Below are 11,550 nucleotides of genomic sequence, written 5' to 3'. Positions count from 1 at the left end.
TTTGAACCTAAGTCCTCTGCAAGAGCAGTCTGTACTGTTAACCACTGAGCCATCTCTCCAGCCCCTTATTTATTATTTTTATTTTTAGTGTATGAATGTATTGCCTGCATGTGTGTGAGTGCGCCCATGTCATGCAATGCTGTGGAGGTCAGATGAGGGCTTCAGATTCCCCTGGAACTGGAGTTAAGGACGGTGTGTAGCTGCCACCTGGGTGCTGGGAATCGAACCCGGGTCCTCTGCAAGAGCAGTCAGTGCTCTTAACCGCTGAGCCATTTCCAGCCCCGGAATTTGCTCTTTTCAAACAGACATCCTGGCTAGTGTCTTGGGTGATAACTCAACCTGTCTGTGCTGGCCTGGCTGCAGGGACTTCCTCCTTTTGGTCAGCAGAGAGTAGAGACAGACTCTATTCAGTTTTTGAGACTGCTCAGAGGTTGTCCAGCCAGGGACACTCAAAGGTGACAGGTCATCACATCATGAACTGGAGTCTGCTGCTGAATCTCCTTGGGTCTGGCTTCCCAGGGGCTGACCCTGAATCCAGAGTCCCAACATTACAAACAGGGAAGCTCAGCCTTGCCCTCTTTGGGTCCCTGGTCAAAAGCTTTGGCAGGGCTTGAGGCTAGACAGAGGGAGGTGACTTGCCTAAGACCTCATGGGATCCAGGACTCCTTGCCCTCCTGTCTTGTCCTCTACATGCTCCAAACCATGTGAGCATTGGAAGAGACTGGGAACATGATCCCAGAAGCTGAGTCTAGTGGGCATGTGGGCCGTGAATAAGGAAACCCATTGACAGAGTGATTTCACAATGCACAGCTGGGCTGGTGGCTGATGCTTATAATCCCAGCACTTGGGAGACTGAGATAGGATTCCAGGCCAGCCTGGGCTATATAGCAAGACCCTTTCTTTTCTTTTCTTTTCTTTTCTTTTTTCCTTTAGTCTTTTGGGGACTGAAGTCATGAGTCACCACACCCAGCAAAGACCCTTTCTAAATAAATAAATAAAGCAAAAAAAAAAAAAAGATTATGGGTACACCATTGGAGAGGGTGGTTAGCAAGGGCCTTTCTTGAGGAGGTAATGCTTGAACAGAGTCATAAGGAGCCTCTCTGGTCATGGGACTAGAACGGCCCAATTAGAGAATACAGAAAGTGTAAAGGTTCTGAGATAGGAATGAGCTTGATGTGATGGTCAGAAGGCTGGGGTGGAGGGGTTCAGGTCATAGGTTGATGAGGAGACAAAACCAAGCAGAGTGGGGCTGGAAAGATGGCTCAGCAGTTAAGAGCACTGGCTGCTCTTGCAGAGGACCCAGGTTCAGTTCCCAGCACCTATATGAGGGCCAACAACCATCCTAACTCCCATTCCAAGGGATCTGACACCCTCTTCTGACCTCCGAGGGCATACCAGGACATGGGTGCACTTACATACATGCAGGTAACACAGTCATAAAACAATAATAAGTTAAACAAACAAACAAACAAAAAAGCAGAAGTACCTCCTCTGGGGTTGCGAAGTTTCCTGTCTGTCTTTAGCTGTCTGCCTTTTCTCATTGGAAAAGGCTAGTTTCATTTTACAGAGGAGAAAAGTACCCTGACATAATTAACATAAAACAGGTATATTAAAAACAACTGGATCTGAGGCATACCTATGATCTCACTTGGGAGGTGGAGACAAGAGGATCAAGAGTTCAAGGTCATCCTTGGCTACATAGTGAGTTTGAGGCCAGCGTGTGCTACATGAGACCCTATCTGAAAAACAAAAGCATAGGGGGGGCATGAGACATGGCTCAGCAGTTAAAAGCCCTGCTGAGGACCAGAGTTGAGTTCCCAAAACCCACGTGGTTGCTCACAACCATCTGTAATTATGATTTAACACCTTCTGTCCTCTGTGCATACCTGCACACATGTGGAAGACACATACACACACACACACATAAATAAAAATAATTTAAAAGAATAGAGAGGCCTGGTGTGGTGGCACATACCTTTAATTCCAGCACCTGGGAGGCAGAGGTAGGCAAATCTCTGTGAGATGGAGGCCAGCCTGTCTATATAGCAAATTCCAGGCTAGCTGGGGCTACAGGGAAACTCTGTCTCAAAAACAAACAAACAAGAAACCCACAAAAAGAGAAAAGAAAAAAGACAAACCAAAACCACATATTTTGTGTTTGTTTTGAAACAGGGTCTCCTTGTAGCTCCAGATGACCTGGAATTTGCTAGGTAGACCAGACTGGCCTGGATCTCAGAGATCCGCCTGCCTCTGCCTCCCTAGTGCTGGGATTAAAGGTGCGCGCCACCACGCCCGGCTAAAACCACATTTTTTCATGGCTTAACTGAAATTCCAATTTAACTGGGCCTCTTGGACTTTTGTGCTGACAGCCCTACCAGTCTGAAACCCAGGGCTGCCTGACCCAAATCCCTTGCTTCATTTCCTGTCGCCCGCTCCTTCCCCCAGCAATTTCAGAAATGGAGAACCTCAAGTCTGCGCGGCCAGGAAGCTACCGCCCTGTGGTTCAGATGGTTCCGACCTTCTTGGGGCCTCTACCTTCCAGGACAGCGATGCCAAAGAGCTGCCCGAGCTCAGCCCCCCCCCCGAGGCCCCGCCCCGTGGCCCCGCCCCGAGGCCCCGCCCCGAGGCAGTCCCTCCCGCGGCCGCGCAGGTCCCGCCCCCTGCGCGCGCTCTGCCCCCCAGCCAGGCTGCCTGCTCCTTCCACCCTGCAGAAACTGCGGCTGCCCAGCTGCCTCCGCCCCGGGCCGGGGTTCCAGGTGGGCGGCTGGACATGGAGCTCCGAACTGCGGATCGTGAGCCTCCGGCGCGCCCCAACCTGCCCGTCCGGTTAGCGTCCAGCCGGGGGAAAGTGGGGACGGTGGACTCTTGAAGGGTGAAAAAAACCCACATCCCGCCGGGAGGTGGGATGGATGGGGCAGCAATCCCGGCTCCTGACTTTCTTTCTGTGTCTCAGACCGATGGGTGACCTTGAGCCGAGGGCGCCTCGTCTCTGCCTCTCCTGCTTCATCTGCACAGTGGGGATTGGTTTGGCAAGGTCGCCGATCCCACATCCTTTAGGATGGGACACCGCTTCTCATGTTTGCAGACTTTAAGGCGATGGGTTTCCTGGGCGCCATTTGCCTTGACCCAGATCTCTACCCTCCCTTGCCTCAGTTTCCCCCATATCCTGCCTCTATCCCTTCCTGGCTCTGAGCTCTGGGTCTTGGCAGGTACCCATCACCCCGCCCTCCCCATCCCAAGCCCTGGAGACAGCAACCTCCCGTCTGCTGAGGGCTAGGGACAGCATGAAGGCTCCGGTAAGTGGCATGGTAGGGGAACGTTCACTGGGGACTTGGAGGGAATGGGTGCAGAACATTCTCGAAGCAGCCTGCCCACGCCAGTACCGAAATTGAGTTTTTCTCTTTCATTTGGTGCTGGGGGATGAAACTCAGGCCTTGTCTGTGCTAAGCACATGCTCTTCGACAGAGCCCCACCCACAGCCTCTCGTACTTGCTTCTGGCCCCACTGCTCTGGGGCAGCTGGGTCACTGGCTGGAGTGTAGCCCTACACTCTGGTGGCTGTGTGACCCCAGGGGAGTGACATTACGTTTTGTTTTCACTTCTTCGCTCCCCTCTCCTATGGAACGGAATTAAGAGTACAAGGTCATCCAGGCCAGAGAGTGAGATACCATGAGGGTTCAGGTCAGCTGCTCTTTCCTAGAGAAGTCCCTGAATGCTGATGGTTCGAAGGGGTGTTAACCTCCACAGCCTGAGCCAAGGTTTCTGTTTCTTGTGGGCAGGGTACCAGTTGCTATGCATATCTGGAGGCCTTAGGGGCTGAACCCCATTCCACCTCCTGAACAGCTGGCCTCATAGAGGAGACCTATTTTTAGAAGCTGATGTGGCTTATGGGCGGGCAAGGAAGGGTGGGCCTCTGGTAGGATGTGCCTGGGGGCCATTCTGCACCTCTGATTTTCACGGAGTACCGGCCAGCTGTTGGTTTCTCTGGGATGGCCTAGGGTCTAGAAAATTGGAGCTCAGAGAGTAGGTCTAAAAAATTGGAGCCCAGAGAGTATTGAGTAGGATGGCCCAGCATACAGTGGCAGACCCAGGGTCCTGTAGTTCTACTCCCCCACATGACTCTTCCAAAGCTTGATGGGTACTTTTAGTGAGTGTGCCAGCAGGTAACCCCAGGTGAGAAGGCCAGAGGGCTTCCTGGTTCCAGTGGCATTTGGCATATAGTTTCTAGAGGTGAGAGCCGCTGACCAGCAGTGTTCCAATTATTGAAAGTATTTCCTTTTTATGTTTCCTTTCTAATTTTTGAGATAAGGTCTCGGGCTGTAGCCCAGGCCAGCCTTGAACTTACCCTGTTGTCCAGGGTGGCCTCAAACTTGTGGCAGTCCTCCTGCTTCAAGCTCCCTGAGTGCTGGGATTACAGGAATGAGCTACCGCTCCTGGCTGGAAAATGTTCCTTAAATGACTCTTCCCTGAAGTCCCCTTCCATCCCCTGGGACTGCTCACCCAGATCCTAGTCATCAGCTAAAGAGACACACTGAGTCAGCTGGGGGTGGTAGTAATGGAGGTGGGGTCTTGAGGGTAGCCTTGGGCCCGGGCTGAAGGCTAGCAAAATGGAGTATCACACTTGGGCTGCACAGTGAACCTGGGTTCTAGGTAAGAATTTGAGTTCTGCAGGCCCAACTTTGTACCCTGGCTATGTGGCCTTGTATATGGACATCTGGGCCAAATAGGCATCTTAATCTGGAAGAGGAGATGTTGGGGTTATCTCCTTCACTAGACAAGAGTTAAGCATTCCTGAAAAAGGCCCCATTTATGGAGACCGAATTCTAGAGCTGCTGATGTGGTTCTATATGGGGGAGGCTGGGTGTGGTTGCCACGGCGCCCACAACCCTGTGACCACTGTCTTGCAGGGTCGTCTTCTGCTCCTCACACTTTGCTTCTTGACCATCTCTGCTGTCTACATCCTCCTGTGCTGTTGGGCCTGCCTGCCCCTCTGCCTGGTGACCTGCCTGGACCACCACCTCCCTGTGGTCTCCAGACCCTCTGTGGTAGGGCCTCTGCACCTCAGTGGCTACAGCAGTGTGCCAGATGGCAAGGTAAGTGCACCAGACTAGATGTTGGGCAGACTTTGTTAAGGAGGCCAACATGCCCCAGCTCTAGGGGGCTGTAAGAACTGGGCTTATGTCAGGCTAGCTAGACACTGAGCTTGGCCTCTCTGCTGTGTGACCTTTGCCAGTCACTTCACCTCTCTGAGCACCTTAGGAGAAAATAGGATGTGTCCTAAGCAGATATGGCCTGGCTACTCCTGGCTGTATGCTGGGAATGTAAGGTGGCTGCCTGCCATCACAGTTGGGGGCTGTGATGTGCAGACCCTGAGACATCTCTGTCTCCCCACCATCGGTTCAGTAAGCATGCTCTTGACACCTGCAGTATGTCTGGGCTTGTGCTGGTGGCCACAGAGGATCAAGAACGGACATAGATCAAAGTTGTATATAATCCCAGAGTTCCCCCTCTGTGGAGGAGACATGGATTTTGGGGTCCATGGATGACAAGACAGTCCTGACCCTAGGACTGTATGGTGCCCACCTCCCCACACTTGCTCTGCCTGGTGAGGCTCAGGACCCTCCACATCCTCCACCCTGATAGTAGTCTTATCTAGCTAACATCGCCCGTGGTGATGTAGGGCACCGACAACTGCAGGTTCTGAATATTGTGACTCTTTGGTTGGTCCCAGGGGCATGCCCAGGAGCTGTGGCTTGAGGGGGACATGAGGGTCCCTTTCCCTCAGAGTTTCTTCCTCATCTGTAAGGGACCAATTCTTGTCTCTGTCTGACTGCTGTGAAGATTCAAAGGGTGATTGCAGACAGAACACAGAACAACTACTATGTAAATATTTGATGAAGAGACAAAAAACGCCTGGGGTGGGGCTGGGGATGTAGCTCAGGGATACAGTGCTGCCTCTCTAGCAAGGGTGAAGCTCTGGGTTGAATCTCTAGTACCACTATCGAAACAAAACAAAGCAAAACACCCAGGAGCGTGTGAACTCTCCTGTCCTCAGGAATGGCTAGGTGGGGCAAATATCAAGGTATGCTGAGTGGACTTTGTATCATCTGCCATGGTATGGCCAGAGTTCATTAGACCCTTAGACTTCAAAGGAGCATTTCCCCAGGGAGGCCAGAACTATTTCTCTATTCTCTCTCTCATGTGGGTTCTGAGATTGAACTCAGATCTTTATAAGGCAAGCACTTTACCAACTGTGCCATTTCCCAGCCTTCCTGTTTTGTTTTTCTTAAGTGAGAGATCCAGATTTTGAACATCAGTAGGGATAATTTTTGCACACTAGAAATCAATGAAAAAAGTTTTAAACTCTCGTAAGGGCAAGAACAATACCTCTTTTTTTTTTTCATGTGTATGCATGTATTGCCTGCATGTAGGTAAGTGCACCCATGTCGTGCAATGCCCGCGGAGCCAGAAGAGGCTGTCAGATCTCCTGGGACTGGAGTTACAGATGGTTGTTAGCTGCCATGTGGGTGCTGGGATTCGAACCCAGGTCTTCTGCAAGAACAACCAGTGTTCTTAACCTCAGAGCCATCTCTCCACCCCCAGAACAATACCTCTTAAGGGACTGGAGAAATGACTCAATGGTTAAGAGCACTGGCTACTCTTATAGCAGTTCCCAGCACCTACATGATACCTAATAATCATCCATAACTCCACTTCCAGGCCTCTTCTGGCCTCCATGGCCACTGGACACACATTGTACACTTACATACATGCAGACAAAACATTCATACACATAAAATAAAATTAAATAATAATAATAACCCAATACCCCTTATTTTGTTTTGTTTTTGGCCTTTTTGAGACAGGATCTCCCTGTAGCCCCAGCTGGCCTAGAACTCACTATGTAGACCAGGCTGACCTCAGAACTCACGGAGATCTGCCTGCCTCTACCTCCAGAGTGCTGGGACTAAACGCCCGGCCTTTATTTTTTTCAGGAGAAGGCCTCTTGTAGCCCTGACTGGCCCAAAGCTGTTGTGTGACAATGACCTTGAACTGATCCTGCTGTCCCCACCTCCCTGGGCCTGAGATTACAGGCTTGTCCCACCATACCTGGCTTAGAAAGTCTTACTCTTTATCACTGGGGTAATGAAAATGGTATTATGAGCCCTTAAATCAACATTTTGTCAAATAGAAAATGTGCCTGGTATATCTTTTATTGAGTGGAATTAATGTTCCCATGTCCTTCACAAGCCTCCATAAAACCCAGGTTCTTTCAGGGAGGTGCAGAGGCATGAATGAAGGGCTGTGGCTCAGTGTCTGCCTCTTGGGGGATAATAAATTGAGGTAGAGCCTTTACTGTGCCTGGAGTCTGTGTGGTGATTCACACCTGTAGTTGCACACTTGGGAGACTGAGGTAGGAGGATCTGGAGTTCCAGGTCAGCCTGGGTTATATAGCTAGACCCTGTCTCAAAAAAACTAGGAGGGTCTGGGGAGATGGCTCAGAGAGTAAAGTGTACGCTATGTAAGTAAGTGTGAGGATGGGAGAGCCCCAGAATTCACATAAAAAGCTAGGTGGGTGTGGTGGTCTGTCTGTAATCCCAGCTCTTGGGAGGCAGAGACAGGGGATATCTAGGACAAACTGGCTGACCAGACTAGCTGAAACAGGGTGCTCCAACTTCAGTGAGACCCTTCCCTAGCATATAAAGTGGAGCGTGATCAAAGAAGAGACTAGAATTCAACCTCAGGCTACCACATGCATGTGAACCTGCACATATGTGTGCCCACACACGCATACCAAACACATATGCAAAAAAAATTAGCTTTATTGTGTTTAATTTACATACAACAAAATTTATCAGTTGTAAATGTAGAATTCAATGAGTTCTGTCAGAAATATGAGAGAGTGTAACAGTGTGACATAGAACTTTTCTATCACTTCTAAAAGGTCTCTGATGCTTTTTTGTAGCCCTCTCTGGCTTGTAAAAGTGATGGGGACTGATTGGCCTTTACACAGGAAAATGGAGTGAGAGTCTTTCCGCTGAGCAGAATGTGCCTTGTATTCGAGTCTCGTCTGGATGCTGGGCAGCCTGTCTCTGAGCTCCCTTCACTTCTATCCCCTTGTTCCCTCCAGGCATTTTCTGTTGACTTCTCACTGGAGGGTGGAGGAGATGTGGGGATGTCTGTACGTCCCTCACAGATGAGAGGTGGCGGTGCCTTGAGGCCATGGGGCTCCGAAAGGGCCTAGCCAGGACTCTGGCTGAGAATCTGATTTACAGAAGACCATTCTGTTACTTATAAACTCAGCTCAGTATGGGTAGGGCTTAACTTAAACACTTACTTGATTTGAATTTGTGCCAGAGACCATCCTAAGCTTTGTAAATATTTGCTCCTGAAACCTTAACAAGGTCCCCATAATGTAGGGACTTTTAAGGCCTAAGGGGCAGCAACAGGGCTGGATAGAGCTAATGAGGAAACTTGGGAAAGTCATTCTACCTGCCCAGCCTGCCTGCCATATGAATTAAGATAAGTCTTTGGGCCAGGCATGGTGGCGCATGCCTTTAATCCCAGCACTTGGGAGGCAGAGGCAGGCAGATCTCTGTGAGTTCAAGGCCAGCCTGGTCTACATAGTGAGTTCCAGGACAGCTGGGGCTACAGGGAGACCCTGTCTCAAAAAGACAAAAAAAAAGATAAGTCTTTGGAGCCAGGCATGGTGATTTGCCAGTTATAATCCTAGCACTTGGGAGGCTGAGGCAGGAGGATTGCCACAAGTTCAAGGATAACCTGGGAAACATAGTGAGCCCTTGTATATTACAAACAAAAACTATGGCTGGCCAGATGGCATAGCCAGTAAAGGTGTTTGCTTCAAAACCTGACAATCTGAATTTGACCCTTGGAACCCACATAGTAGAAGGAGAGAACCAACTTCCACAAGTTGTCCTCTGACCTCCACATGCATACCAGGGCATGCACCCCCCCCCCCAATAACTAACTAAATAAAAACTAGGGTCCGGAGAGATGATTCATTCAGTAAAATGATTGACGCAAGCATCAGCCTCCGGCATCCATCTAAAAGCCAGGCACGGCAGCATGCACCTGTAATCCTCAGTGATGGACGGGGGAGGCAGGTAGCCAGTCTAGCCGAATCAGCAAGCTCTGGGTTCAGTGAGAGACCCTGTCTCAAAAAATTAAAGTGGAGGGCAGTTGAGGGAGATACTCCATGTCAACCTCTGGCCCCTGCTATACCCGTGTATACACATACACGTATACATATACATAATTAAAATAAGAAACTAAAACAAAATCCACCCAGTAAATCTTAGTCCTTGAAACTGTTCCAGTTATCAGTGGGCATGATGGGGCAGAAGAATTACAGGTAGGTGGCAGCTGTTCGTGCCAAGGCTTCTCACTTTTTCTACCTCTCTCTCTGTAGCCTCTCATTCGAGAACCCTGCCACAGCTGTGCAGTGGTGTCCAGCTCCGGCCAGATGCTGGGTTCAGGCCTGGGTGCCCAGATCGACGGTGCTGAGTGTGTACTACGTATGAACCAGGCTCCCACTGTGGGCTTTGAGGCAGACGTGGGTCAGCGCAGCACCCTGCGAGTGATCTCACACACAAGCGTGCCCTTGCTCCTGCAGAACTACTCACACTATTTCCAGCAGTCTCGAGACACGCTTTATGTAGTGTGGGGCCAGGGCAAACACATGGACCGGACATTGGGTGGCCGCACCTACCGCACACTGCTGCAGCTCACCAGGATGTACCCGGGCCTGCAGGTGTACACCTTTACGGAGCACATGATGGCCTACTGCGATCAGATCTTCCAGGATGAGACTGGCAAGAACCGGTGAGCCAGGGGCCCCTGGCACTGGGGACTTCTGCAGGAGCCTCTTGTCTATCTTTCTGCCAGAGATGCTCTAAGATGTGAGTGGGCCTCAGGTCTCTTTTGGATGACTCATATAATAGTTACAGTCAGAATAGCCTCTTTTGGGCTGGGGATGTGGCTCAATTGGTAGAGTGCTTAGAGTGCTTGTTTAGTATGCAAGACGCCCTGGGTCAGTCTCCAGCACAGATTAAATAGAGCCGGTACACACTTGTAATCCCAGCACTTAAAGGGTAGAGGCAGAGGGATAGGAAGTCACAGTCATCCTCAGCTACATACGGAGTTTGAAGTCAGCCTGGGCTGAGACTGTTTAAAAAAAAAAAATCCCTTGCCGGGTTTGGTGGCACATGCCTTTAGTCCCAGCACTTGGGAGGCAGAGGCAGGTGGATCTCTGTGAGTTCCAGGCCAGCCTGGTCTACATAGTGAGATCCAGGACAGCTGGGGCTACAGGGAGACCCTGTCTCAAAAAGACCAAAAAAAAAAAAAAAAAAAAAAAAAATCCCTTCAGCTGTCTTCAAGTTCTGGACACCGGGCTAAGTGAGCACTGATCACACTGCCCTAAAGATCTTGGATCTGGGAGTAGTGACACACTCCTATAATTCCAGCACTCAGGAGGCAGAGGCAGTTGGATCTCAGGTGAGTTCAAGGCCAGCTAGTCTATATAACGGGTTCCAGGCTAGCCAGGGTTACATAGTGAGACCCTGTCTGAAAGGACAAAAAACAATAGCAACAACTAAAACCCAAAACCCAACAAATTCTAAAAGAGCCCTTGGAAGACCCCCCCCGCCCCGCCCCTCCAGGTTCCCTTGTTCACATATCCTTTCACACCTTCCCTTCCTCTCAGCTTAGAACTAGCATCTCCCAGAGCTTCAGACAAAAGCTAGGGCTTTGCCCTGACTCTATGCCACAACTGACTTTTGAACCTCCTTACATGCCTCTGGGTGCCACCCCAACCCAAGCCACCTCCTCCACTCCTGCAGTTGCACTGCTCCCTTCTCTGGGTTTCTAACAGATATCCTGTGTGGATTCAGTCCCATCTGTCGACTGCCCTCCACCACCCAGCAGCTAGACTTCATTTGGAGAAAAAAGTCCAGACTCCCTTCCTCCCCTCTCACCCCCTGTCCTGCTTGCCAGCCCTGGAGATCCAGCCCCTGCCTGCCTCTGCCACCCACGTTAGCTTCTGTTTGGGACTCCTCAATCAGCCACAGGTGTTCCTACCTGCACCCCTTTGTACACTGAACATTCTTCTGTATTTTCCTGTGACTGACTCCTCCACATTCAGGTCAGGTTGAAAGGTCATCTCCTCAGGGAAGTCCTCCCTGACCACCCCCTCTGAAGGCGTACTCCTACCCTGACGTTCTTCACCCTACTCCTCTACTTCCCAGCTTTTGCAACAGCTGTCACCATCTGGCATCGTGTTTATTCTCCCTAGAGAATGTTAAACACCATTCTCTACGGCAGCACCAGGTGTGGCAGGTGCTAGAGATGGTCGGCCGGAATGAATGAATGAGCAACTTATACTGGGGTGTGTGTGTGTGTGTGTGTGTGTGTGTGTGTGTGTGTGACCCTCTGTGGGAGATTATCGAGAGCTGCCACATCAAGAGAGCTGAGGGGCTGGCTGGGTTCCCTCTCCAGACCCACCTATCATTCTCCCGCTTCACAGCTGTGTCAC

At 50.5% G+C, this 11,550-nt stretch overlaps 1 protein-coding gene across 3 annotated transcripts in view; it reads left to right on the top strand.

Moving 5' to 3' along the window:
• Positions 1-2,657: 2,657 nt before the first annotated feature.
• St6galnac4 (ST6 N-acetylgalactosaminide alpha-2,6-sialyltransferase 4) overlaps positions 2,658-11,550 on the top strand; it is an 11,881-nt gene continuing 2,988 nt past the window's right edge. The window contains exons 1-4 of one of the 3 annotated variants that reach the window (XM_017796317.2): positions 2,658-2,826; positions 2,954-3,296; positions 4,907-5,092; positions 9,430-9,842. In XM_017796317.2, coding sequence (XP_017651806.1) covers positions 3,285-3,296; positions 4,907-5,092; positions 9,430-9,842 — 611 coding nt within the window. In that variant the 5' untranslated portion in view covers positions 2,658-2,826; positions 2,954-3,284. The remainder of the gene's footprint in view (positions 2,827-2,953; positions 3,297-4,906; positions 5,093-9,429; positions 9,843-11,550) is intronic. The other 2 variants (XM_017796322.2, XM_029559847.1) reach the window with 2 other exon arrangements.

The sequence above is a fragment of the Nannospalax galili genome, unplaced genomic scaffold (assembly GCF_000622305.1).
Source record: "Nannospalax galili isolate Female #2095 unplaced genomic scaffold, S.galili_v1.0 scaffold290, whole genome shotgun sequence".
In the NCBI taxonomy this organism is placed as follows: domain Eukaryota; kingdom Metazoa; phylum Chordata; class Mammalia; order Rodentia; family Spalacidae; genus Nannospalax; species Nannospalax galili.
This window is presented reverse-complemented; position numbering and strand designations above follow the sequence as displayed.